Source organism: Abrus precatorius, unplaced genomic scaffold (assembly GCF_003935025.1).
Source record: "Abrus precatorius isolate BTA unplaced genomic scaffold, Abrus_2018 Scaffold9, whole genome shotgun sequence".
In the NCBI taxonomy this organism is placed as follows: domain Eukaryota; kingdom Viridiplantae; phylum Streptophyta; class Magnoliopsida; order Fabales; family Fabaceae; genus Abrus; species Abrus precatorius.
Window position 1 is genome coordinate 25,472,509 of NW_020874439.1, and position 26,522 is coordinate 25,499,030.

A 26,522-nucleotide genomic window follows, 5' to 3' on the forward strand; every position below is an offset into this window, starting at 1 on the left:
TGTATAACATGAGGGAAATTTTAATATGCTTTCCATACACATTTTTCTTGTATACATTGATCAAATTACTATAATTAAAAGCCATTAGAAAACAAATTATTAGTTTGGAAAATTCTTGTCAGATGATACATTTTATTATTTAAAATAATTTTTTTCTATTATAAAATAATTTTTAAAATTTTATTGAATTCTATAATTTTTAACAAAAAATTAATATATATATATATTTTTTTATTTTATATAATACTATACATGTTAGAAAAATGGATTATAAATAAATTCTATGGCTATCCAATAATTATATGCAATTACTATTCATATCATTGAATTCTATTAAAAGAAATTGGGGCATTGATATTTAAATTGCAATGGTCCAACCAAAAGCTGCAAACAGTTGTTGCATTAGAAACTTGGACGATATAAAAGCACGTTGCCATTTTGCTTCTCAATTTATTACTAACGAACCCATCTCATTATTGTATCATATCATAAGAAGCACATATCTACCGTAACTCAAATATCTTTTTCATTCCTTTTCTTCTCTTAGACCATCAAGTGAAAATTCCTTAAAAACTTGAATAATTGATAAAGGTGCAAAGAAGAAAGAGATAAGCAATTATTTTCATATTTTATGGTGCTAGTAATGTGATGTAACTATAAAAAAATATGATAAGTAATGTGACTAAAAAATTATATATATATATATATATATATATATATAGAGAGAGAGAGAGAGAGAGAGAGAGAGTCTTGTTAATTAGTGCCTTTATGGTACTACTTAAAAAATTAAACATAAAAAAGGTATATTTATTAAGATTTTTTACAAAATTTTTCTACTTTTGATTTCTTAATCAGTATTTTGATTTCTCAATCAGTATCTTAACATTTATCACATAAATAAATTGTGAAAAAAATCTCTAATAACAGGATCTCCCTGTTATAAGTCCCAACAGGTCCAAATGAAGAAAATATTTAACTCTCAAATGTAATATTTAATGCAAGCATTGATACACCAATCAAGTTTCCAATCAATAATACAATCTTTTCTCCTAGTATGTCACATGAACAAAAAGAAACGGACAATTAAGGAAAGCACACTCATTTTTAAGGTAAATGTTTTTTCCCATTGCTATACACAAGCCAAAACTCTCATGTACAAATCCACAAAATATGATTTTCTAATTGCCACCCCTAGTCCAACATCAGCCATCCCATATGTCAAACCTAAGTCAGTTCCTTATATATTTTTGGTATCATTTTTCAATTAAAATCAAAGCTTTACTTCAATAATTTGCTCCATGAAAGCTGATATTTAAGATTATCACATGTTACCAAGATAAAACTCTAATGTGATTGAAAAAATTACCAAAAATATCCAGTAAACTGTACTTGAGTTTATTTCTTTTTGGCTATGATTTGTCCAAACTCACATTCTTTAATGCAAATGTTGGAACTTTAGCCTTCTCATTCTTTCAATGAGGAACTCCTTTGGGAAGAAGTGGAATATGAGCGAAAATTTGAAGCTGATAGCTCTCTGTAGTCCTTGCGGATGGCCCAAAGGATCTCAGCACATCTCTTCATATTTGGCCTACTTTGTCTACGAGGAGCCAAACATTGTAATGCTAATTCAAGTACCTTTTCTAGTGCTAAATTATTTGCATCACTATGATCCAGTCTTGGGTCCAACACTGATATAGCACCTCCCTCAATAAACTTCTTCATGGCCTGCACTTGTCGCAAACAAATTACACTCAGAATCAACATTTAATTAAGCACATTCAACAAGCTTATCAAATGAAAGCTTATAAGCTTATTTGTGAAACTTTTCTGAAATAAAGTAAAGAGTTTATTTCAATTCTTAGGGTTTAGTTTAAGAACTAAAAAGTATTAAATTTTAATTTAAAACAAACATATTTATTACGTTAAAAAGTTATAAATGCATTTTTAAATAAAAAATATTATTTTTGGGTACTTAAACTCAGTTCTAAAAGCTTAGGTTAACATTTTCTATTATAAAATGATCATGTCACTTTTGTGGGCTTTGATAAGCTTCTTATAAGCTTATTCCAAATGCTTCTTCAATTCTTCTTACCAGCTAAAATTTTGAACAACGTGAATTGAGAAGGTGCAATCATGAAGAGACGGTGCTAAGCTAAACTTCTAAACAAAATGGAACATCATAGAAGATCTTGTTTTTCATAAAATTATGAAAAACTACTAGTACTAAACAGCAAACAAGAGAACAATATGAAGGAAAACAGCACAGTACACACCCATTTTGCCGTTATTCTCTCCCTGAGTTCAAATTTTGGTTCAATGGGGCGTCTTCCTGTGACAAGTTCAACAAGCAAAACTCCAAATGAATACACATCACTCTTCTCAGTTAGTTGATAAGTTTTCAGGTATTCAGGGTCCAAGTATCCAGCTGTTCCTTTAACTTGGGTAGAAATATGAGTCATGCCAGAATCACTATCAGCTGCTTGTCTAGCAAAACCAAAGTCTGCTACCTTAGCTCGCAAGTTTTCCGTGAGGAGAATGTTGGAAGATTTTATGTCCCTATGAATGATAGGATGATCTACAAAGAAAATACAATGAATATACAACACTTGTGAGATTCTCTTTCAGCATTCTTTGTCATAAGGGACAAACAACTATGCACTTTGTCATGATGAAATTAATGATTTGCTTGATAACCAATGACTTGTACCTATATACATATGAAGATAAGTGATAGCATGAGACACATCAATTGCGATGTCTAGACGAGCAGCGAGGTGCAGAATGTTTCCATGAATGCCTGTAATAATCCTTTGATCAGGTTGTTGTAGGCACAAAAAGCCAATGCTTAAGGCAAGGTCTAACTACAAAAACACAAAATAGCTAAAAGGCTAGAGTTAGAGAAACTCACAATCTAAATGTTCTCTAAGGGTTCCATTTGGAACATACTCCACAATAATAATCCTTTCATCCCCTTGCTCCAAGTATCCATAGAATTTGACCAAGTTCAAATGTTCCACCCGTGATAGTGTTTGGATCTCGCTCTGGAACTCTACCCCCAAATGTTTCTCATACACAATCTGCTGAACAAAATGAAATTAACCAATAACCTTTGGGTGCTTGTTATCACTAACACTCTTATTCTACCTAAATGGTGATACTCACACAACTGAACAAAGGAAAAGGCTAAAACCAACTTAGTACATGCTTGATTTATAACTGAAAATAATCAATCATCGGAACTTCCAACAAAAGACACAAGCTCAAATTAAAATCTAAGAGTAAGATTAATTTTAAGGACAAAACTTAAGTGTTGTTTATTGATCAAAATTAGAGTTTTATCTTTGATGATATGTAATATTATTTAATGCAATTTTTTTTTAAAAATAAAACTATGATTTTAATTGATAAACAACACCAACAAAACAAAACAAAGTATAAGTTTTATTTTAATGTATATCTTAATTACATTTAACAGTTCAAAATTAATTCTATAAAAATCAATTCTTCTCAACTTTAAAACAAACAGACTCTAAACAACCTTCTTGGCACGTTTTACTGCAACAACAGATCCATCTAGGAGTTTGGCCTTGTAAACTGCCCCAAAGCCACCTTGACCAATCTTGAAAGAAGGGGAGAAGTTTCTTGTGACTTGTAAAATTTCCTCCATGGTGAATTTCACAATGCCAGGTTCCTTCCCCCGGATTGAGTTCTGTGAACTGATGCCGATACCTAGATTTGAGCCACGCCCTCTTTGACTACCAGCCCCTGAATCATTTAATACAGTTAAGAAAAAAACACAAAAGCTTATTCTAATTCATCCACTCCATTTTATGAGCATGAATATAAATCTACTCATAGCAGCACTTCCCAAAATGGTTCACACACATTCATATTAGATGCTTAAAAACTTAAGAAAACTATATAAACTAAACTAGTGACCTAAATGACATAATGCATTGATGAAATTAAGCAATTCCTGGCTATGTAACTTGCACTGCACAAAAGCCATGATTTTGAGAACTGGGATTTCACCAAATTATTGAGCCATAATCAAAGTCAAAACCAGGATCAAGATAAAATTCAGAGCTATAGTAACATACTAGCCACTAAAAATTGATGACGCAAAAATCACATGTTCCAACTCAAAATTTCTTGACATTTCTACCCTTTTTCTCAGCAGCTCAAAAACAGAAACTTTTTGAGACACAAACTCAAACTCCAAGATCCAAATAAAAAAATTAAATAATTCTCCAAAAGAATACTCAATTTTCCACCTATTTATTCTTCAACAGAGAGTGCAAAAAACAGAACTGTTAGTATTACTAGATGAAGACTTGAATTCCACGGAATCCTCAAGACTCTTGGAGCTATTGGACTCCGGCGGCGTGAAGCAAGCGGAAAACATTCCGGCGAAGGACCTGGCGGCGCCGGCGAGGGGGTTCTGGCGGCCAGAGGATGTGGTGGAGGTGCTGAGTTCGGAAGAGGGGTATAAGGGGGAGTGAGGAACGCGTCCCGGAGTGCTCCGGTAATCGGAGCTGGATCGCCGGCGGTGAGAATACGGAGATGACATTTTTTTTAGAGAGAGAAAATTGGCGCGTAGGGGTTAGAGAGAGAGTCAACTGAAGTGAAGTAATGAGTGCAACGACTTTGCGTTTTGTTTGGAAATAATTAAAAGTGGGTGGCGCTATTATGCGCCGTGGAAGCCAAGCTTTGCAAGTTGCATCTCTTCAATTTCGGTGGTTGCTGCCAACGTTCAATTAATTGACTAATTTTCGACCTCTTTTTATACCACTTTTTCAAATCCTTCCTTATTTTCCTCCCAAAATGCTTTCAATTTTTTTTTCACGAAACGTTACACAAAATTTTTATTAGTAATTAAAAAATATTATATGATTACTTTAAAATTAATAAATTTTAAAAAAATATTATACTTAGTAATAACAAATAAATTTATACTAAATAAAATAAATATATAACATAAAAAAACACTTAACATAATTAAAAATAATATAATAAAATGATTATGATATAAAAACATTGTATTAAAATTGAATTCACATGAATTTTCGGTAGTATATCAATTCATTTTGTTGTTTATTTGTCTGTGTTTGGGCTTCTACTAGTCTCTCTGACCCTGTTTTTCTAAAATGAGAAGGATAAACACATTTTCATGGTACATTAATGTAAATATTGAATGATAGTTCCTTTTTAAGCTGTTTGAAAATAATTCTGGAAAAGTCGACAATGATGGTAACCTAAGAAGAAAAGAATGTTTTCGATGTTTAGCAAATGGCTAGAGGTATCCAAAAAGGAACATTTCATGCATTGACTTAGCTGTTAAATTTTGATGAATCAGATTTTAATGAGACTTTCAAAGTAGGCTATGACACTGTTTGATGTCAATGTTTGGACCAATAAATAAAAAGGAACTCATATATATATATAAATTATAAATTTTACAAATGAATCAGATTTTAATAATGTTTTAATAGCTAATATTTTTTGGTATGGAATATATATTGTGACCACACCACGCACATATATTACTGCAATCCTAATCATTAATCTTTCAATTAAAAAATATAATTTCAAAGTTTATTCTTTAGATTGTATCCTGATATTTTACAAGACTATATAGTTTAAATATATGAAGTCATATAAAAATTTCTAAAAGTTTTGAAATATATATATATATATATATATATATATATATATATATATATATTTTACATAATGAAATACTAAAAAAAATTAAAAGAAAAAATGTATTATCAAATAATTAGAAGTCATATAATTTATTTTCTTTGGTCAAGAATTTGGAGGTAGTTAACATTTAATTTTCAAGGTTGTTGATTGACAATGCAGGCATTCCAAGCTCAAAGAGTTTGATCAAAGCATTTTAAATTGGGCTTCGTTGGCATGAAAACAGTAATTGTCATTTTTCTTCCTTTCCGTGTGCTACTTCACAAATCAACCAACCCTTTGTTTTTGATTGGTAATCTTGCAATTTTATAAAAGCATAATCTTCTTCCCTGCGCTGATTCACAGTCCACGAAATTATTTTTTAAATTTAGCTTAGTTGAAATTTTACTTCTTATAGTTTAATTTATACATGATTTTAAATTTTTTTATTTTAATTACTTGTATAATTTTTTAATTATTTACATTAAATTCCTCACTCTAATGTCTTATCTGATACTAAATAAAAATATAATAGAAGCGTGACATATCATTGGTATATGAAATGTGTAAAATATAATACAAATTTTATTTAATTATTATACATACTTTTTTATTTTTAAAACTTGTATGAATTAATGATATATTATAATTTTGTTATATTTCTATTGATTATTTAATGAAATTTTAGGATGAAGGATGTAATTTAAACAACTAAAAATTTATGAAGACTAAATATAAGTAATTAAAAATTAAAAAATTAAAAACACACATAAGTTAAATTATGAAGAGTAAAAATACAATTAAGCCACCATTCAATGTAGTTTAAGAATAAAAATGAAAAATATATTTTTCCAATAACTATATAAATTTAAAAATTAAATTTTAAGAAAAGATTTAAATATTTTATATTTCTCTGCATAAACTAAATTGGTATAATTTCCGGTTGAGAAATATTAACAAATAGTAGTTAAAAATACCATATGATAACATAGAGACAAGATATAAATATCTTAATAAGTTGATAGTGTAAAATTATTAAACACTTCTACTTCAATACTCTCCTTTTCATGATTTCGTTAGCAGTATTACTACGTTACATATTTAGAGTCATCATTTTGCATTTGGTACCTCACACGAGTAGCAGCATTTAACAATATATGGATGAAGCATTTGTTTAGCATGTTAGTTCAAACAAGATCACAGATGACCAAGTACCATATTTTAAGCAAAGCATGGGATAATCCATGCATATAAATCATTATGTAGATGATGGTCTCATGCATTCTTTACAAATTCATACAATATTTTCTCATTCATTGGTCTAAGAAGCATTTTTAATGTGGCATAAATTTCTAATGCTTTAGGGTGTGCCTTATCATTGGATACAAATGAATGAACTTGATTAGCAATCTCTATCCAGCTGCAACCAGGGACTCTTGCATCACCCTTATGCTCCATCATTTTTCGAACTCTTTCCACATCATACCAATGTCTATGGGATGCATAAATGTTAGACAAAACTGCATAGTTTACATTCTTCTCTGGCTCTATGATGAAGAGCTTTTCTGCAGCCCATTTAGCCAGTTCTATATTTGCATGGAGATTGCAAGAACCAATAAATGCTGCCAAAGTATTTGATTCAGCTTCCATTGGCATTGACCTCATGAATTTAAAAGCCTCATTTATAAGACCATATCGTCCAAGAAGGTCAACAAGGCAAGTATTGTGCTCTGAATCAGGAACAATCTGATACACATTGGTCATTAAGCTAAAGTAGTGAAGACCCCTTGTGACGAGCCCGCCATGGACACAAGCAGAGAGGACGCCAAGAAAAGAAATTTGATCTGGTATTATGCCATAAGATAGCATCTTATCAAACATCTCAATTGCTTCCAAGGCAAGACCGTGAAATGCATATGCATTTATCAATGAAGTCCATGTAACAAGATCAGGATCTGATGCTAAGCTGAAGCACTTACATGCACTAGTGATACTACCACACTTGGAGTACGCACTAATCAAAGAATTAGCAACAGATAAAAATTCTTGAAATGATAATTTAACTGCAAGAGCATGAGCTTGCATTATTTCAGTAACAGCTGAGGCATAGCCACATGAACTAAGAGTGCTGGAAATAGTCAGTTCATCAGGGAAAAACCCTTCGCGAAGCATCTCTCTGAGAAGTTTCATAACCTCATTTCCGTCTCCGTAATTCCCACACCCAACAATTATGGTGTTCCATGCCACCACATTTCGAATCACCATCCTATCAAATACTCTACGCGCGTCAATTATATTTTCGTTTTTCGCATACATATTGATCAATGTACTAGCCACTAAAACATCTGAATCATATGACTGTCTAAGAATAAGACTATGAACCTGCTTTCCAAAGTCATAATATTCCAAAGTATCACATGTACTAAGCAGGCTGCTAAAAGTGAACTCGTCCCCATTTGCACCATCCAACCGCATCCAGCTGAACAAGCTAAACGCCTCTTCTGGTAAACAATTCAAGACAAAGCAAGAAATCATCACATTCCACATAACCAAATCTCTACTTGGAACAACATAAAAAACTCTCCATGCATTCTCAACTAAACCACATTTTGCATATAAATCAACCAGAGCGCTTCCAACAAAACAATCCAACTCAAATCCCAGTTTCACTACAAAGCAATGCAATTGGATACCCAAATCAATGTCATGAAACTTAGCACAGCCACCAATGAGAGCATTAAAAGTTGTACCATCTGGAACCACCATTTCCAACAACATCCTTTTGAAATAAGACAAACCCAGTTGTGAATTCAAGTCACTTCCATTACCACATCCACCAACACCACGAATTAGAATATTCCATGACACCACATTTCTGACAGGCAATTCCTCAAACAGTTTCTCTGCATCTTCAATTTCCTTGCATTTAAGATAAACACTCAAAATCTGATTTTGCAAGGACAGAACATGACAAAATCCAAACTTTATCAAGTGGGCATGTAATTGTTTTCCTTCAGGAAGAAAGGCCCTTTTGGAAGAAACTTTGAGGGCATTGGCACAAAACAAATGAACAGTGTGAGGATCCCTGAAATGGGTTTCATGAGGAATTGGCACAGAAGCTCTGAGTCTGCTCCATGAATGGGTGCATTGAGTGACAAATGAATAAGGGGTTGGAGGGAAACACAGCTGCTTTATAAAATGGAATTTGCAGAGCATAAGAGGCTAAACACAGTTGAACTTGCAATTTTCATGTTAGAGATTTGGGCAAAGGTTCAACGGTTCATGGCATGTAAAAGCATTTTTTATTTTCTTAAAAATAATGCTAATAAGTGTTCATGGCATACATATTCAATCTTCTACTTCTAGATACTCTCTACATGGCTTAACCTTCAAATAAAAAGTGGCCTCCGCATATTATAATAATATTATTATTAATATCTTTAAATAATATATTAATTATTTTTTAAGACTTGGCTTTATTACTTTATTTAAAGATAACTCAATTGATTTGTCGCAAAAATTATACAATAAATCTTTAAATATACTTTCAATTCAGGTCGTATTAAAAAGATTTAGTTTTACTTTTAAAAAAAAAACATAAGTGGAATACACAAAACAAAGTATTCTTGTGTTCGAAAAATATATTAGACTCGTGTAAACCAAGACTTTCCTTCATCTAATTAATTTTTTTCTCTGCTAGATATTACTTTAAGAATTTGTTAATCAATGTAAAGGTATTAATTTAAAAATATTAAAAATCAAAGAAAATATATTAATAATAAAAAAAGTTCTTATTTAAATATATTTTGTCTACTGTATTGCCTTAGCCAAGGTTGGTCTCTTGGGCTTTATTTTTTTAATCAAACATCTTTGGACAAAAAATAAATAAATAATTTCAATAGCAAATATCCAATTTAATCAAAATTTAGGATTCTTTTTTTTTTTCATTTTTCTATCCACTCTTGATGCACCTAAGTGCCATTCTTTAGCATGAATAAAGCTATGCGATAAGGGGGAAAATTATTGTAAGCTTTCAAAAAAATTGAATTGATATAATTCATCTAATAATGAAAATGAGTGTTTGATATCAGAATCCTAATAAATGCTTTGTTTTATTCTTTAATATTGTGATAATTATTTTATATTTTTTAATATCATTCTGCTGATTGTACCCAAAAACACTATCATTATAGGATAAGAATGTGGGTCCACACATTTATAAAATACACGCCAAATGAATTATTGGAAATAATTTTATATCATCAAAGATTTTCGACGACATAGCGCTTAAAAATGATTTGGTTCTTTTAAAAGTGCATCGATTATATAAATTGTTGACTAAAATATTAATTATTACTTTTTAATATTTTAATAATTTATTGTTATATATATGTATTATAGTGTAAATTTTAACTGTTCGATTCTAATTATTTGTTATAATTTTATATTTTATCTTTCAAAATATATCCTTTACTTTGAGGAATTAACAATGAAATTTTACACGTATAATTATAATGTGTTTGAATAAACTACATTTTTATTTTAAAGAATTTATAATCAATATTTCTTTTAAAATAGTCTAAATCAGTAGTATTTAGTTAAGAACTGACCTTACTCCGAACTTTCTCATATTTTCTTCAGGTTTATCAATGTCTCATGGTGAGTTTTGTTCCTATAAATAAGATTTTTAAATTGTATCTTTTGAATAAAATAAATAAATAAATATTATATTTTTTTCTTCCTATTGCTTGATTTAAAGAATAGAAAGGGATAGGGGGGGGGGGGGGGAATCTTATTGTATTAAAAAAAACACTTAAAAATTGGATGATAAAAAAATTGGTTTAGGATAATACTTTTTGCTTTTATTTTAAATAATAAAACGTCACAAGTTTTCTTCATATTTTAAATTCGTAAATAAATAGTAAAAATTACCAAAAAAAAAATTTGTTTTATGTATAAATATTTGAAAATAAAAAAAATAAAATTAAAGTATCACTTTTATAATTAAAATAATTCAAATACCAAACAACCCTTTACCTTTCCTCGCTTGTCATTTTATTCTTTCAAACTTTTCAAATAAAAAAATATATAATGTTTCCATTTGTTTCTCTTCATTTGCTTTTAAATTAATAATAATTAGTTTATTAACTTATAAAATTGTCATAATAAATAATCAAAGTCATTAAACATATTGGTTTAGATTTATGTACTACATTATTAAAAAGGTGTCATTTTAATAGGCCTAAGGATGATGACTCTAAAATAGATTGATGATGAGTTTGTCAACCTATAACACAACAAGCTTAAAGTTGAGAATGAAAGTGAGATACCTCTAAATGTACTCCGATTTTAAAATTAAGGAATACACCAATTAATTGATAATATAAAATAGATGATGTATTTAATATCTTTGATTATACATGAGTAATACACAATTAAGATACTTTAATTAGTGCCACTAATTATATATGAGTGATACACAACTTAAGGTAATTTAATTTAGTAGTCATATAGGATATAATCAAGCATGGTTTAACAGTAGAAGGATTTGGAGCTTATGATGGAAGGTGTGGCCTCTTAGTTATACTTCCTTGTGGATGTGTGTATGGAGTGTTAAGTGTGTAGACATTTGCATTTAAGTGAGACTCAAACTTATTATCCAACCCAATTGTGTATTCAAGAAATATTTGAATTTAGAGTTTCTTAAATTAATCTAATGCCAAAATATTTTTTTTTTTTTACCATTTTTATAATTATAGGTAAAAAAATATTAAAACAATAAAAAAAAATCTTTACAATATAAAAAATGAATTCATTAAACTTAAGTTAAATTAATGAGAATAAAAATATCTTTCAAACAAGTGAATGTTAGCATTATGTTTTTTCAATATATTTTTTATCATTAATTTATTTTATAAATTAATCATTTGTTAAAATTATTTTATTTTATTTTATCACCGAACATATGAATCAATTAGAAGGAATCATTCTGTGAAACAAAAGATACTTATGGTATATAAAAATAATATTTTTTAAAAATAATTAATAATATAAATATATTAAAAATTATAAATTAATATTAGTCTAATAATTAAGAATAAATGAGTTGAGGTGGTGAGCCTGTTGACGAGCTTACGAAGCTAAAGCAGAGGAAATGAGTTGACTTAAGTGATGTAGTTGAAGGCTCCCAATTGCAAAAGCCAACATACGACAAAACCCTCTTATTATGAGAGAGAAACGAGTGGAGCGCAAAGTAACCACCGTTTCTACACACTAACCTTTCACCATTTCTCAATTTCCTCAAACCCATTTCCCATCTCCTCCTACCAAAAAGGTACCTTCTTTTTCCACCGCTAAATTTAGGGTTTATGCCATCAATTTTATATTGATGTAAATGGTGTTCGACCCTTTTATTGCTTTCTCTAACGCCTTCTTCTTTTTTAGTCCTCTGCTGCTGTGTTCTTATTGATTCGGGGAAAAGGTTTTTTTTTTTTTTTTTTGGCCAAATTTGTATGCTAATTGGGGTAATATGCAATTGGGGTGATGTTGAATTGAGTTGAAATATAGACATGAAGCTGTGAGTTAAGGCATTTGTATCTTTTCACCACAGTACTATGTAATCTATTGTCTATAATAAGACTACATGCAATTTGGTATTATGTTTATGCTGCTATAACTATGTAATTGATTATTTCACTTTGAGTTTGTTTGTATCATTTTTTCTGTTGAGATTGATTTCATGGCTTTATGGGATATAAGTTCGTTTCTAATGTTAAATAGATTCGTATTTATTTACTCTTTTTTGTCATGTGGTAGCAGAATGGATGCATAAAGTCTGGTGGCCCCTGATCCTCTTTTGATCCTGAATAACAGAAAAGAATGAGAATATCACTGATAGGTTTAATTAAATAACGGAAGAGAATTGCTGGAAAATGGGAGGTTGCTGTTGTTCTGCCAGAAAACCGCACCTGCATGGAACACCAGTATATTACTATGTTAGTAATTTTCTATCCTCTCTTACCTGGTTATAGCATATGTATAATATATGGTAGCTTATAAACATCAATCTATCATTGTCGGTTTATGGCACGAATCCTTTTACCATATTGTACAAATTGATTAATGACAGAATATGGTGTTGGCATTGATTCTAGGTGATACTTTTATCTTGTCTGTATTTTATTATCCTTTAGTTCTCTGTCCATCTGTTAGTTAATGAGCCCCCCTTATGATAGTAAACAAAAATGGCAAAATAAAAGCTCTGTTTTCTAAGAAAACAGATAGAAATAATGAAAGAGATCCAAACCCTCAGTATAATTTCTTCTTTAACTGTTTCTGTCAGTAAGTTTCATCTGTGGAAACTTACATATATTCTGTTGCTGTACCAATTGTAAAACGCTTGGATGGGTCCCTGCATCAAATTATAACAAACAGGTCGGCCAAAAATACTCTCACTTGCTCCCCATTTTTTATGCAAACACACACAGAGTTACTGAAAAAAAACAAACAAATAGTAGCTATCAGTCACTCCATTACAAATGCTTACAAACTCCAAGAAAAAATGGCACCATAAAATCATGATTTAAATTTAATTATGAAATTTATTGAATATTGAAGGTTCATTAAATTTGGGATTCATCTAGTAGGTTATCCTTTTCAGCAAAAGCAAGAAGGAAGGAATCAGCTTGCATGATAAAGTCGAGGGAAACTAAAGTTGGTGTAATAGTTATTGCAATCAAGTGAATAAGCTACCCTTGCTATCTTAGTTTTTACTTCAGAAATACCACTCTCATCTATGCTTGGAATCATTGTCTTCATTAATATTTGAGTGAATTACCACTATTGAAGGAAAATTCAAACTATTTCATCGTCAACTTACTGCTAGAAGACCTCTGCTACAATTCACTTGATTTCGTCACTATTTGATGAAATGGTTATGAAATTTCGAACTGAATATTTGCATTTTAACTTAAAATTGGAATGCCATGAAATTCTATTAATGCAGTTGTTGCAAATAAAAAGATTTCCAAAATGTAGATGTAAGTTGTCAAATGCTGAAAACATTGATTTCGTCAAGTAAATGTCAAGGTGGAACTTTGATCAAGAATAGATTCATTTTTTTTCTACAGGAATCATACTTTTATCTTTGTTACCCTATGGTTCATGTTGTGATCATGTCCAACTTTTTTAAATGCAGGCACGTGTTAACGTTACTGCCAGATAATCTGTTGACTTTGCGCTAGTTCTATTTTTATTTTCCTTTTTTATATATTTGATATTTTCTCATCAGACAGTGAAATGAAAATCAATAGATAAATTTGACTAAATAGATGCTTACCCCTGGCAGGAAGGATATAGAAAGATAATCCTTTGTGTTTTCACTTGATTCAAAGATCAACATTTTCCTGAGCAGTTATTGCTTGAAGGGATGAGAGTATTGAGAGTGTAAGGGAGAAACTTCATTTGTTATAGATGGATTCTATGCAATTTATAACTATTTCCATATTATCTATGCTTTCTTCTCTCTCTAGCCAAAAACTCTGCAGCATTTCCGGCATGAGAGATGTCAGATGGAAAGATAGCTGAATTGTTGTTTAATTTGATTGTTTTCGTCATTCTCTTTGAAATTAAGTGTTTTCTGAAATATAATCTGTATACTAGTCTAGTGTTTTTTATGACAGTATATTTTGCCATGAACATTTGATATGATATCTACAAAACTCCTGTTTTCAGTGCCCAACAACTTTAGAAGAGCGTGAATCTTTAACATCTAATGATGGTACAGCTGTTTCACTCACTGCTGGATTGCTGGTGGGCTTGAACCTGGAAACGTCCACGCCTGATACATACCAGCCCCCTCCTGCACCTCTACCTTATGATGTGGTCCTGGGAGGTCCAGCATCAACAGATTCTGAGTCAGGCAGAGAAACTCTTAGTGGAAGTAGTTTTGAAACATTAATTACATGTGAGGATCTCGAAGAATCTGACTGTAAAGCTCAAGCTAATTCTGCACCTTTTTCTCCAAGGAAGGCAGAACTGCCAAAATCAAATGAATCACATGCATTAGTGACAGAAGAAGAGGACGTCTGTCCAATTTGTCTTGAAGGTAAGTAGAAGTTATCTTTATATTTTCCATGTTCAGTTGAGGGATCAAGACTAATAAGTTCTGACTGTTTCTGGAAACTATCATTTCATTATTATTCTTATTTTTAATGCAGAGTATGATGTTGAGAATCCTAAAACTCTGACAAAATGTGAACACCACTTTCATCTGTCATGCATTCTTGAGTGGATGGAAAGAAGTGACTCCTGTCCTATATGTGATCAGGTTTGGCTTTTTGCATCAATTATTACCCGTATAATGAAAATTTTCCGCTTCTTTTTTGGGTAAACAAACTCCAGCAGTTCCTACTAAATGTGCATTACTGGTATTGTTGAAAATAAAATACAATCTCTCTGAGCTTTTTTATCTTGTTTACCAATTATGTTAATTTTTAGTGAAATTCTTTCTTTCCTTGATATTACAGGAGATGGTATTTGACCAGACACTTAACTAGTTCTATTGTTTTAAAAGAAAAGCTTGCTAAATGTGTAAAGGATAGATGAAAACTCATTGTTTGATAGCTGGTTAGAAGATGGCACAGATTCATTTTCAATTCATAGTGCATTCAAAAGGTCGCTGTTTTTGTGGGCCCACTCATTGGGTTTACAATCTGTGAGAAGAATGAGAAGGTTTTGACAGAATGCTACACCACATTGCATGTCTCTTTGAGTGCAATTTCTCATGTTGGAATTTACCTATTATTAGTAAAAGAATGCAGCTTTTCTCAAGATGAAGAAATTCATGTTCACAAAATGGCTCCTCCCCCACCATTGTGTTGCTTTGCTGGTCTCCATTTTCTTGTACAAAATTCTCTATTTATTTGTTTTTATGTGTAATTTTCTTTATGGGAGAAAAGAAAAAGTATACTTCTCTTGTAAATCAAGTTTGCTTTACATTTTGCTGCATTTTCAATGTATGTATATATTCTGGTGGATCCCATCTCTTGTTGTATTCACTTAAACCCCTTTATTTTCAATTAAAATCTCTTCTGGTTGATGGCAAAATGCGTAATTATGAACATTGTTAATCAATGTACATTTTTCTGGTTTGTTGTTGACAGTGATCTCAATTTGTTGGTTTGCATGTGGTGGGAGTATGATGCTGTAAAAGGAAGCAAGAGCTATAAATTCTAGATGTTACAGTTGTCTTTCTGTGTGCATGTGTATGGATAGTTTGGCTTAAGTCTAAACTCCAAACTGCACGTGAGTCTCTGAATTAAACAAAATAGTCCAATCAGTTCAACATGTCAATGGCACTATTAATGCCTCCCTACCCTACTTTCCCAACTCAAATATTGAATGTCTCAAATCAAAGCAATAAAACTTTTCCATTTCCCCCTCTCATAAATTCCTTGCCATGGAATAATAGTGACCCCTTCTTTCCCTTTCTTGTATAGTACTGTGAACTTCCCTTCTCTGCCTACTTTGGTTGACTATGATAACATGTATAAGAAAACTGTTCTAAACAGTTTTGTAAACGGATAATGGCGGTAATAGATTATCCAACATTGGAGCAATAAATATTAGTCACTGGCATTTTAGGCTCTACCCCACATTTGAGTCCCTATCTGTTTAAGGTTAAAAATTTTATTCTTATTCAGATTAATTTTTATACATATGTTAATCACAGTCACCTATTCAAAATTAATTTATAACCAAACAAGGGCTTAAATCATGAGAACCTAGGAGATATGGCAAGGCTTTTTGATTGGTTAAGAAAAATGGATTTTTGTTAGAGTTGAGGTTAAGCATCTAAAAGTAGTAAATTTTTATCGTAAAAAATATTTATTATATTAAAATTATAAAAGTATGATAAACACTTTTTTCAACAAAATTTTATATTATCAGTTGATTAAACTCTGCCTTAAAGGCTGGAGTTAATTTTTTTCAAGCAAAAAAAAGGAAAATAAAGAGTAGCAATTGTCAAAAACAAAACCTTATGATGATGTTTTGATCGTAAATTATGGTTGATTGATAAGCATGCCGAATAACAGCAATTTTTCTTCTTGGTTTTCTTCTTTTATGAGCAGGGATTATCATTGAAACCATTTTTCCTCAAAGTAATGTGGGGCAAAACTTTGAAAAAAAAAATAATGATGAGTGAAATTCAAAGTTCTTGCCAAATCCAACCCCTTAACCAAAGGCAAAGGTGGAATAAGCACCCATTTAACCACTTTCCATGACTTTTGTAGCAACATAGTCATAAGTCATAACCTAAATTTATCGATTTTTCTTTTTAAAAAAGAAAAGAAATCTGCATTCTAAAAATGGGCTTCTTGGAGTGGTCGTTTGAGCTGGAAATGGAATTTGATGGCGAAACCTTACAAGAGTGAAATTGCAAGCAAAATTAATTTTAAAATTTGTATTGTAAATTACTTTCATAATCAAACAATTTTAAATGCAATGAAAATTGCACATAAGTTTATTATTTCTTTTAAAAAACGTTAGTATACAATTATAGACATAATAATTAACTTATTTTATGATAAACAAAAATTTAAAAATAACTGAAGGTTTGCATTAGCGTAAAATCATCACAAATAACTTATCAACACTTTTATTGACATAAGAGTAAAATAATAAGAGCTATTAAAATTTTAAAAAGTTCAAATATTAAAATCATAAATTAAATCGAGTTAATGCGCAGATTTATAATTCAATAGAATTTCATTTATTTTAAAATTTAAAATTTTATACAATGGTACGATTTAATCCTTTATATGAGAATATTTCAGATTTTGAAAAACACCAGAAGCTATAAGAGGTAATTTGGGTGGACTTCACCCAACAAACACCGAAGAGAGGTTAAATATTAAAAAAATGCAGAATATTAGCGACACATATTTTTAAATATCTTCTTCAATATAATTTTACGATTAGCTTTACAAAATTAAATAATTTATATATATAAAAAAAGCAAAATTTTAACTTTTAAAAATGACTAATTATAAAAATATTTTTAGAAGTGTATTACAAGTGAAGAAAAATAGACATTTGACTAAACTGACTATTACACTAATTAATTAATTAATGTATTTTTATTTTGGGATTCAAAAAGCATTTTAATAAAATGTGATTATTTTTCCAAAGTTACCAAAGCAGCATACACAGTCATTACGCGTTTATTCTTAAGAGCTTTTGATTTGGCCATAACATGCTTTTCTATTATTTCACTTGTTTATCCTTATTTTAATGGTCCCCTTTCTCTCTCCATGCAATTATTTTATTTTTAATTATAAATTAAAAAAAGAGGATATTTTATGTCGTCAAATAAATATTAATTTATTTCCGCAAAAGCCTTATTTTAATAAATTTTTCATTTCTTACGTTGAAAACAGATAACTTGGTGAGTGGACTTGAGAACATTTGTCTGCCACCACCGTTTCACTCTCTCCAACTTGTCTTCTACCAAAATTACCCTCCTTTTTGTTTTCCTTCACTTCTTGCATTCTATTTATTTATTTATTTATTTATTTATTTATTATTATTATAGTTTTATTCCAATCATGTTAATTTTGCTATCATATGTAAATTTTCGTGCACTTTCCCATTCAATTTGATTTTGTTATCATTTTTCTATAAATTTTGAAAATTCAGAAATGTGTATTATAATGAAAAACACTTGTTAAAACCAAAAATTTATCAAAAAAATATAATACACTTTTTTACATTATTTTTAATGAAATTTAATATGATTTTTAATAAAAAAAATTATCTTTCTAATTCCTTAATTAAATGCATTAGTTAGTAAGATTCATAAAGTATTATGCTCTTTTATATATATATATATATATATAAAATAAATAATCAGTTCATCAACATCAAATTTAATAAAAATAATTATTAATATACTTACATTATATTTTAAAAATTTATAACAATAAATCATTAAATTTGTGACTCAATCCAAATATTCATTTATATAAATATAAGTAATAGATAAGTGTTTAGTTAATACAAATTTTATAATAAATAAAAATATAAAAATAATTTAATAATTAATACATTTAAAATTAAATCTTTATAACACAATTTGACATAGAATTCTTTAAGCATGCTAATTAAAATATGTTATTATTATTATATAAAGATAAATTTTACTTCAATATTTTATACATCACGAAAAGATATCTTTATTACAAAAAAAATTATTTTGAGGACATGTATCAAATCAACAAATCCTTTCATGCCTACAATAGGCAATGATTAGAGCTCTTAAGTTTGTTTTGTAAACCTTTTTTTAAGGGCAGATTCTCTTTCAACAATTATACTGAGCAATACTTTATGCCATAAACAGTTTATATTACTTCAAATTATTCTGCAGCAATCGTTAAAGGTTTGGCTTTAAAAAAAGTTATAAGAAATCATTCCACTCACATATTAAACTAAAAGAGATGCATCATCAGGTTACTAAAAATAACTCAACAATAGGAATCATCCAAGATTAAAGATTTGGTTATCAATGATCAAGAAACAGCTAAATTGTTAATGAAGAATTATTAGGTGAAACCCAATAGTTTTATCCCTCTTCCAAGGAATAAAGGAGACTTTAATCCCCTCTTATGAGTAATGAATAGGGGAATGATTATCCCAATGCATGATGTTTTCATTCCTTATATGTATAAGATCGATTCTATTCTTTATTATATGAAAACAAATAAAAATTTAAAACAAGGATTAAGTGCATATTTCCATCACGTCAAATCATAGCAACATAGAGCCAACACATATCTGTTATCAAAACAACGTAAAATCAATAAGCATATTATTTTCCCTATTAAGTGTCTTTAGTGAAACTTTTGAACCTGTACAACGTGGATAAATTGTTACTATGAATTATTCTTCTTACTGAAATTTTCCCTATTACACGTTGAGATATGTAAACATGCACTTGCCTGAAAATTTCGTTAACTTGGGGAAGGTGCTCTTTTCTCAACTTTATGTTAAAAATCTAAATGCGGCAATGTTGTAATTAAGGTATGCTCATTGTCTTGGTTATTTGGGTTCAACCCCCATTCAACTTGTCTTGATTAAGGTATGCTAGCATGTAAGAGCATTAAGTGATACGTTAAGCCACAAATAATTCTCACTCAAAAAGCTTGGAGTCCTAGTTCAATTCAATTTATGTAATATTAATCTTATAATTTAGCTTAAAAATCAATTTAATCCAATAAAAAAGTAATAGTAATATGATATAGAGAGAAATAAAAAATACACATTAAACGGGTGTTAAAATTATTAAATATTTGTGGATTGAGGTTAGTAGAAAGAGTATGGAGGAAGAAAGGGTAATTTGGTCATATAAACGTTGCCCCTGTAAATAATTCCAAGTATTGGGAAGAACCCTCAAACTCAACTCAAAACTCAGACTCAGCAACAATGGGGGAAGAAGAAAACGCACACATATCTTCCATTTCCAACATCATAAACATCCCTTCTTTCCAACAATAACAACAACTCTCTCATCTTCATTCAGTTCAATTCCCTCTATAAACCCACAAACAATGTCCCTTCTTCTCTTTCTTCTACCATTCATTCAAATTCTAACTTTTCATGCTTCTCCCATTTCCTCCTCCGACATTATCATCGTACAAGGAAACACGACACTGAGGAGCCAAAACCAAACCTTCGAACTGGGCTTCTTCAACTTCACCACAGTCTCACCCAACTTCTACCTCGCGATCCGTTACACATCACTACCAGCCCCAAACATCATTTGGGTCGCTAACCGCCATCAACCAACTCCAACCCTCGACGGTTCGGTTCTTCGGTTGACCCCAACCGGTCAATTACTGCTCACTCACTCTAACTCCACCGTCTGGGAAGCCAACCACACCCATGCCGTTCAATTCAACCTTCTAGAAACTGGTAACTTAGTTCTCCTATCCTCTGACGGCGTCGTTTTATGGCAGAGCTTCGATTACCCCACCGACACTTGGCTTCCCGGCATGAACCTGACCCGGTTCCGATCCCTTCTTTCATGGCGCACCGAAACGGACCCGTTTCCTGGGTTTTATTCTCTGCGGCTGAGACCACCGGATTACGGTGAGTTCGACCTCGTCTTCAACGGCACCGTTTCGTACTGGTCCACCGGGAATTGGACCAATGGGTCGTTCCTCAATGTTCCGGAGATGACTATTCCTTACCTTTACCGGTTCGATTTCGAGGACCCGTTTTCGCCGACGGCGTCTTTTGGGTTCTCCGAGAGGGCCTCGGAGAACGGAATCCGGCCGCCGACAATGTTCCGCGTGGAACCGTTCGGGCAGGTTCGGCAGTACACGTGGTCGAAGCAGGCGGGTTCGTGGAACATGTTTTGGTCGAAGCCTGAGAGTGTGTGTCAGGTTCGGGGGTTGTGCGGTGGGTTCGGTGTGTGCAGTGGGGAAATGTCGAGGGTTTGTGAATGTGTGAGTGGGTTTGAGCCTGTGGATGGTGTTGGGTGGGGTTCCGGTGACCACTCTCGGGGTTGTCGCCGTGTGGTGGACACGTGTGATGAGAGTGATGGTTTTGAGGATCTGGGTGTGGTCACGTTTGGTTATGGTAATGTGAGTATGTTTAGGGCTAAATCTAGAAGCTTATGTGAGCGTGAGTGTTTGAGTTCTTGTGGTTGTGTTGGTTTGGCTTTTGATGGAGGGAGTGGTGTGTGTAAGAATTTTTATGGGTCTCTTTTGGATTTGCATAATTCGACTTCTTTTGATGGTGATGGTGGGGTTTTGTATGTTAGGGTTCCAAGAGGTGGATCTGTGAAGAGGGGTTTTAGTCGTAAGGTTTTGAGTGCAGCTGTTATTGGTTCGGTTGCGGTTTTGGGTGTGGTGGTGGTGACATTGTTGGTGGTGGTGAAGAAGAGGAGGAAGAAGGGTTTGGAGGAAGATGGGTTTGTGCCTGTGTTGAATTTGCAGGTGTTTTCTTATAAGGAGCTTCAGTTGGCGACCCGTGGGTTTTCGGAGAAGGTTGGGCATGGTGGGTTTGGGACTGTGTTTCAAGGGGAGTTGAGTGATTCTACACTTGTGGCTGTAAAGAGGTTGGAGAGGCCTGGGGGTGGAGAGAAAGAGTTTAGGGCCGAGGTGTCTACAATTGGGAACATTCAACATGTTAATCTTGTGAGGCTCAGAGGGTTTTGCTCTGAGAATTCTCATAGGCTTTTGGTTTATGAGTATATGCAGAATGGTGCCCTCAGCACTTATTTGCGCAAAGAGGGGCCAAGTTTGAGCTGGGATGTTAGGTTTCGGGTGGCCATTGGAACTGCTAAAGGTATAGCGTATTTACATGAGGAATGTAGGTGTTGCATCATACACTGTGATATCAAGCCTGAAAACATCCTTTTGGATGGTGACTTCACTGCAAAAGTTTCTGATTTTGGGTTGGCGAAGCTCATTGGTAGGGACTTCAGTAGGGTGTTGGCAACCATGAGGGGTACGTGGGGATATGTTGCCCCAGAGTGGATTTCTGGTGTGGCGATTACCACCAAAGCTGATGTTTACAGCTATGGAATGACATTGCTGGAACTGATTGGTGGTCGCCGGAATGTGGAGGCGCCACCTTCTGCTGGGGCTAGGGAGAGTGGTTGCGAGACGGGAGAGAAGTGGTTCTTTCCTCCATGGGCGGCACAGCAGATAATTGAGGGTAATGTGACTAATGTGATTGATAAGAGGCTTGGAAATGTATATAACATTGAGGAGGCTAGGAGGGTTGCTTTGGTGGCAGTTTGGTGCATTCAAGATGATGAGGCAATGAGACCTACCATGGGTATGGTGGTGAAAATGTTAGAGGGGTTGGTGGAGGTGAATGTTCCTCCACCGCCGAAGTTGCTACAGGCGTTAGTTACTGGGGATTCCTTTCACGGGGTCAAGGCTGATTCCGGCACCGGGGTGTCCACTGGTGGCAGCTTATCTGATGGCAATTTGGAAGTGTCAACTGCTGATTCTGAATCATATATAGGGAATGTTTTGTCCCCAATGGATGTTAATGTTAGTGTTCGATGACAAAGTTATGGCATTTTCCAGATTATAGCATTTTAAGTTAGTATACCTCCTTTTTCCCTACTCTCCCTTTTTTTCTCTCTAAGGAGAGGGATGGGGAAGAAAAAGAAACATTGGATGTGGATGTGGATGTGGATGTGGATGTAAATTAGTTGCCTTTAGGATTTTGGAACTCGGAAAAGTGGATTTCCCAGCTTCTAATTTCAATTTTTCTTCTTTCAAATCAAATGAATGAAATGTTAACTTCTATATTCTTTCTGTGCATTTGCTCACTTTTTAAGCAGACGGTAGAATATAGCCATATGAAACTAAGTTTATGTTCAACATGTAATGTAATTACGACAAAGGCAATGACCCCGATTCAATTTTGATCCCACCTAAGTGATGGAAGGAAATATTTGAACATAAAATTGAAGAGGTTATGGTAAAAGATCGTCTAACATGGTAAATTCTTCTCACCTAAAAGCTCGAAGTTATAACATTGTCCAAATCTTTTGAGGCTGTATTACTTAAGTTGTGTGCTGTACGGAATGGAACTTTGCAAATTAGTGTTCAACATAATTCTGCGCCTCTGAATCTCTTAATTGTATTTGATTTGTTTTTCCATGATGCCTTTTGTAGTTAACACGAAAATTAACCTGAGGTGAAGAACCACCCTCTTTTTCACATTATAGCAAATTCAGAGCAAGCATATTAAATTCCAATGTGCTTTTGTGGTGGTTGATCATCAGGGCTAATGGTTAAAGAAGGAAACAGAGGATTGGAGGAAAAAATGCAATTCTAGCTAGATGTTGAATTCTTGTCATTGCTGACTAACTGTTTCTAGTTGGTGACAGCTGAACATGAAATAATTTCTTTCTAAAGTTGTTTACCAGATGCTTAACTCAATATTTTTTTTCCTTTGATGTTGGAAAGTATGATTTGACCTGCTAATGAATAATTACTTCGTTTTATAATTACATTTTTCTAAACGGAGCTGATGAGAGGAGTCCATTGTTTTATCACTGTTTAGATTGATGGTATCTACAATTACTATTATTATTATTATTATTATTTAATTCATTAGTTTGTTAAATATTTATAGTTTTTGTTTACTTTGTATTTACAGATTGTGGAGCCATCTTTGGGTATGAGGGGAAATTATGTTTGGATGCTACAACATTTTGCCTGTTTCATTGACTGACATTATTCACTAGAGATTTTGTTTTAGTAGTGAAAGCATGCAGCTTCTTCTTGAGAAGTGGAAAGTTATGCTCAGTTATGGCCTTTTCTGTGTAGTTTTCATGCTTTTCTTTTTACAAGTTTCTCAATTTATATTCGTTTATATTTTTTTTGGGTGAAAAAGAAAATGGGTACCATCTAGTAAATCGCATCAGCGGTTACATTTTCATTTTCAGTTTGGTAGATTCTGGGATCCAGTCCCTGGTTGTGTGTGAAATGGTCAAAATACCATAAATCATTTTTCTTTTTTTCTTTTTGAATTTTCTTTTGGGTTGGCTGTGGATTTGCAACATAACTTTCAAGGGTAAATCAAGTTACATGGCTTGTTGGTAATGCATACAGAAAATGGCACAGCTACAAACATGACTAAATTATACCAAGTGTTAAATTTAATAAAATGATACCTCCAAAAAAAATTTATCAATGTCAATTTGATCGTTGAATTTATAGCAAAATTTAATCAATTTCATAAAGTTTACACAAGTTACAATTTAATTGATACTTCATTAATTCACATGACTGATTAAAATAGAAATAAAAAAATGATAAATATTATCTTTGTTTTTTTATGGATAATTTAAAAGGAGTTGAATGCATAAAACTTTGGAATTGAGCCGAGAAGGCCTGCAGCTTAATATATAAAAAGCAAAGAAGAGAAGGTTTGCAGCAAAATGAAACTGGGTCGAATGATCCACATGGGCCTCTTTGGAAGGAATCGGGTTAAGCATATTATGGAGAAGGATACCAACTACTTACGTTTTTCTATACTTGAACATTCAGCTGAGCTCAGACCCAAATAATATATATATATATAAAGCTGAAGGGTAGCCTGTGTTACTAGGTACCTTTTCTTTTTAAGACTTAACTCTAAAAAGATAAGTTCTTCCCTTGGTGGGTTCTTTTATTTTTTTATCTCTTATAATATTTTTTTTCTTTTTCTATTTTACTTATGTATGATGAAATTTTATCTCTTTTCGTTGAAATTTTTATTTATTTTTTGTTTATCTCTTTTTTATTATTTATTTTATTTTTTATTACATTTATTTTTGTTCTTTCTTATATTCAAACTTGAGTTATTTTTAAATTTATATTAATCTAGCCAAGGAAATAAAAGAAAAAAAAATTATTAAAATTATTTTTAGACTTGTACTAATTCAAAAAAAAAAAAAAGATAAGCTTGTTTTCCATAGTTAAGTTTGTGTTTCTAAAAAATAAGATAATATTTTAATTTGATTATGTTTAGTGTATTGTTAAGTTAAATTTAGTATTGAGAAAAATGTACTTGATTTTTTATTATTTATTTTTTGTGCATTGCTATAATACTTTTAATATTTAACATCTTTTGATTGAAGGTGTTCTTAAACTTTCTTAATCAATCAATATTTAACAAAAAATAAATAAATTTATATTAAAAATTATTTTTGCGATGAAAATTTTTAATAGTTTTTTAGACAAATTTTTTATAAATTTTAATATAATTTGTTGTTGAACAGGCCTGATAAATTTAAAATAAAGAACAAATTCATACATTAGCCTTTGAGATTATAAAAATTAGAAATAAGGCCTTTAATATTTCAAAACATTCTAATTAATTGTTAACTTTATAAGCTAACATTTATTTTAGTTATTTTTATAATAAAAAATTAAAATGTCTATTTTAATAAAGTTAGAAATAATTATAAGTAAAATATTTAATTTGAACATTTTTAAAGACTAATTTAGAGAAACATAAAATTTTTTATCTTTAAAGGTACTAATACTTTTCATAGATGAACATAAAAGAATATTAAGAAACTGATTTTTTTTAGTTATAGTAGAAATTAAACGTATAGTCTCTAAGCAAAAATAGAAAAATGATAAACAAAATTTCATACAAAATTTATTTAAACGAAATTTATATTGATTTAAGTAAATTTTGCATCTCTTCTTCAAACTTTCTATTTTTATTTTTTTTATATTTAACATTTTTTTCTCAATCTTCATATTCAACCCTTTCCTTCCTACTCTTCCTGCACTTAATATCTTTTTTCCTCTCCTAACTCTCTTTTATCTTCTATTATGAAAAATATGTAAATTTTACTTAAATAAATTAAAATTATTTAAATTAATTTTACATAAAATGTTTTTTATTGTTTTCACGCAAAAATAACTTAATTTTAATTTAATTATAAACCAAAACAATAAATATAAACACAAAAAGAAAATAAAAGTAATAAACCATAAAGAACAAACAAGAACATATCCTCTTTTTATCCTTAGAAATATCTTTTTCTTGTAAAAATGATTTTAAAAATTTTACCTTAAGTCTTTGATTATACTTTAATCCCATTAAGAAAGTTATTGATTACTTATTAATGGCATGGACCTAAATGTCTTTCTTTTATGTTTAAATAAACCTGTGTTTCATAATTACTCCAAGTCTATTTAATTTAACTAATAAATATTTTAGAAAATAACTAGAAAAAAGAATATGAGTGTGTTTTAAATTAATACAACCTCTTTTCTAGAATAAAAATTTTTAATTTCCAAAGAAAAATTCAT

The 26,522-nt window shown here is 31.2% G+C and overlaps 4 protein-coding genes across 11 annotated transcripts; 2 read left to right on the forward strand and 2 right to left on the reverse strand.

Moving 5' to 3' along the window:
• Nucleotides 1-1,051: 1,051 nt before the first annotated feature.
• Nucleotides 1,052-4,642, reverse strand: LOC113849695 (calmodulin-binding receptor-like cytoplasmic kinase 2). 2 transcript variants are annotated; one of them, XM_027479784.1, is made up of 6 exons: nt 4,324-4,642; nt 3,539-3,765; nt 2,909-3,077; nt 2,708-2,797; nt 2,274-2,575; nt 1,052-1,725 (listed from the first exon to the last, which is right to left on the reverse strand). In XM_027479784.1, exons 1-6 carry the CDS (start codon nt 4,568-4,570, stop codon nt 1,465-1,467), a joined length of 1,296 nt encoding a protein of 431 aa, XP_027335585.1. In that variant the 5' UTR covers nt 4,571-4,642; the 3' UTR covers nt 1,052-1,464. The 2 variants fall into 2 exon arrangements, with proteins under 2 accessions (XP_027335585.1, XP_027335584.1); XM_027479783.1 differs by having other exon boundaries at nt 4,312-4,642.
• A 2,278-nt stretch (nt 4,643-6,920) lies between these two features.
• Nucleotides 6,921-8,985, reverse strand: LOC113851383 (pentatricopeptide repeat-containing protein At2g46050, mitochondrial). The gene has a single exon (XM_027481848.1). The coding sequence runs from the start codon at nt 8,896-8,898 to the stop codon at nt 6,958-6,960; it is 1,941 nt and encodes a 646-aa protein (XP_027337649.1). The 5' UTR covers nt 8,899-8,985; the 3' UTR covers nt 6,921-6,957.
• A 2,867-nt stretch (nt 8,986-11,852) lies between these two features.
• On the forward strand, nt 11,853-15,839 carry LOC113849305 (probable E3 ubiquitin-protein ligase RHB1A). Of its 7 annotated transcripts, none has more exons than XM_027479111.1 (5): nt 11,853-12,016; nt 12,502-12,677; nt 14,416-14,788; nt 14,901-15,010; nt 15,210-15,839. In XM_027479111.1, exons 2-5 carry the CDS (start codon nt 12,615-12,617, stop codon nt 15,237-15,239), a joined length of 576 nt encoding a protein of 191 aa, XP_027334912.1. In that variant the 5' UTR covers nt 11,853-12,016; nt 12,502-12,614; the 3' UTR covers nt 15,240-15,839. The 7 variants fall into 7 exon arrangements, with proteins under 7 accessions (XP_027334912.1, XP_027334913.1, XP_027334918.1 ...); XM_027479112.1 differs by having other exon boundaries at nt 12,499-12,677; nt 15,210-15,779; XM_027479117.1 differs by having other exon boundaries at nt 11,853-12,079; nt 15,210-15,778.
• Nucleotides 15,840-20,150: 4,311 nt separating this feature from the next.
• On the forward strand, nt 20,151-22,919 carry LOC113849304 (G-type lectin S-receptor-like serine/threonine-protein kinase SD2-2). Its single transcript, XM_027479110.1, has 2 exons — nt 20,151-21,442; nt 21,506-22,919. Exons 1-2 carry the CDS (start codon nt 20,289-20,291, stop codon nt 22,761-22,763), a joined length of 2,412 nt encoding a protein of 803 aa, XP_027334911.1. The 5' UTR covers nt 20,151-20,288; the 3' UTR covers nt 22,764-22,919.
• Nucleotides 22,920-26,522: the final 3,603 nt, after the last annotated feature.

Excerpts from the sequence above, each read along its gene's own strand:
- LOC113849695 (XM_027479783.1), bottom strand. The coding sequence starts at position 4,570 with ATGTCATCTCCGTATTCTCACCGCCGGCGATCCAGCTCCGATTACCGG. Across the intron at positions 3,766-4,311 it reads TTCATCTAGTAATACTAACA|GGGCTGGTAGTCAAAGAGGG; the intron begins GTTCTGTTTTTT and ends TAAATGATTCAG. Across the intron at positions 2,798-2,908 it reads CCTTAGAGAACATTTAGATT|GCATTCATGGAAACATTCTG; the intron begins GTGAGTTTCTCT and ends GGATTATTACAG.
- LOC113851383 (XM_027481848.1), bottom strand. The coding sequence starts at position 8,898 with ATGCTCTGCAAATTCCATTTTATAAAGCAGCTGTGTTTCCCTCCAACC.
- LOC113849305 (XM_027479111.1), top strand. The coding sequence starts at position 12,615 with ATGGGAGGTTGCTGTTGTTCTGCCAGAAAACCGCACCTGCATGGAACA. Across the intron at positions 12,678-14,415 it reads GAACACCAGTATATTACTAT|TGCCCAACAACTTTAGAAGA; the intron begins GTTAGTAATTTT and ends TCCTGTTTTCAG. Across the intron at positions 14,789-14,900 it reads CTGTCCAATTTGTCTTGAAG|AGTATGATGTTGAGAATCCT; the intron begins GTAAGTAGAAGT and ends TTTTTAATGCAG.
- LOC113849304 (XM_027479110.1), top strand. The coding sequence starts at position 20,289 with ATGTCCCTTCTTCTCTTTCTTCTACCATTCATTCAAATTCTAACTTTT. Across the intron at positions 21,443-21,505 it reads GTGTGTAAGAATTTTTATGG|GGTTCCAAGAGGTGGATCTG; the intron begins GTCTCTTTTGGA and ends TTTGTATGTTAG.